The sequence below is a fragment of the Charadrius vociferus genome, unplaced genomic scaffold (genome assembly GCF_000708025.1).
Source record: "Charadrius vociferus isolate BGI_N301 unplaced genomic scaffold, ASM70802v2 scaffold2016, whole genome shotgun sequence".
NCBI classification, from domain to species: domain Eukaryota; kingdom Metazoa; phylum Chordata; class Aves; order Charadriiformes; family Charadriidae; genus Charadrius; species Charadrius vociferus.
The window spans coordinates 168,667-169,149 of NW_009648947.1; the positions used below are offsets into that span (position 1 = coordinate 168,667).

Here is a 483-nt window from a genome sequence, read left to right on the forward strand (position 1 = left end):
CGGCGGTGGCAGGAAGGCGGCGGGGACGTGGGTGGGCAGCACCCTGTATGGAGGGAGGAGAAGGATGCTCAAGGGGTTTGGCAGCGCAGGAGAGCCGACCACATCGCCACCACCGCACCGACCGCTCCGAACACACGGGCCACGCACGTGCTGGTGCCACTGGGTCACCCCAAAGGAGATGGGAGGCTCCGGGAAGCCCCTATCCTGCTTTCAGAGCTGAGAAGTGTTTGCTTTCTAAAAGGTGCTCATCCAAGCGCCCTCAAACATGATATAAACCGCATCTCGCAGGGATGCCTTGGCCCAACAACCCCAGGACCTGGCTGGTGGGTCAGGATGGGCTCCCAGATGGATGACAGCTCGGCAAAGGGTACACCTTGGAAGCCAGCGGTGCTGCCCCTTTTCCTTGTTTCCTGGGCCAAGCGAGGGCTCCTGGCACGGCTCTGCGCCACCAAACTATTAATACATCCTCGCCGTACGCGGAGG

The 483-nt window shown here is 61.7% G+C and overlaps 1 protein-coding gene across 1 annotated transcript in view; it reads right to left on the reverse strand.

Annotated features, from left to right (window-relative positions):
- Positions 1-483, reverse strand: part of AMOTL2 (angiomotin like 2) — an 18,792-nt gene that overhangs the window by 16,635 nt on the left and 1,674 nt on the right. Inside the window, 1 exon segment of the mRNA XM_009887349.1 lies at positions 5-43. Within this exon segment, the coding sequence (XP_009885651.1) occupies positions 5-43 (39 nt within the window).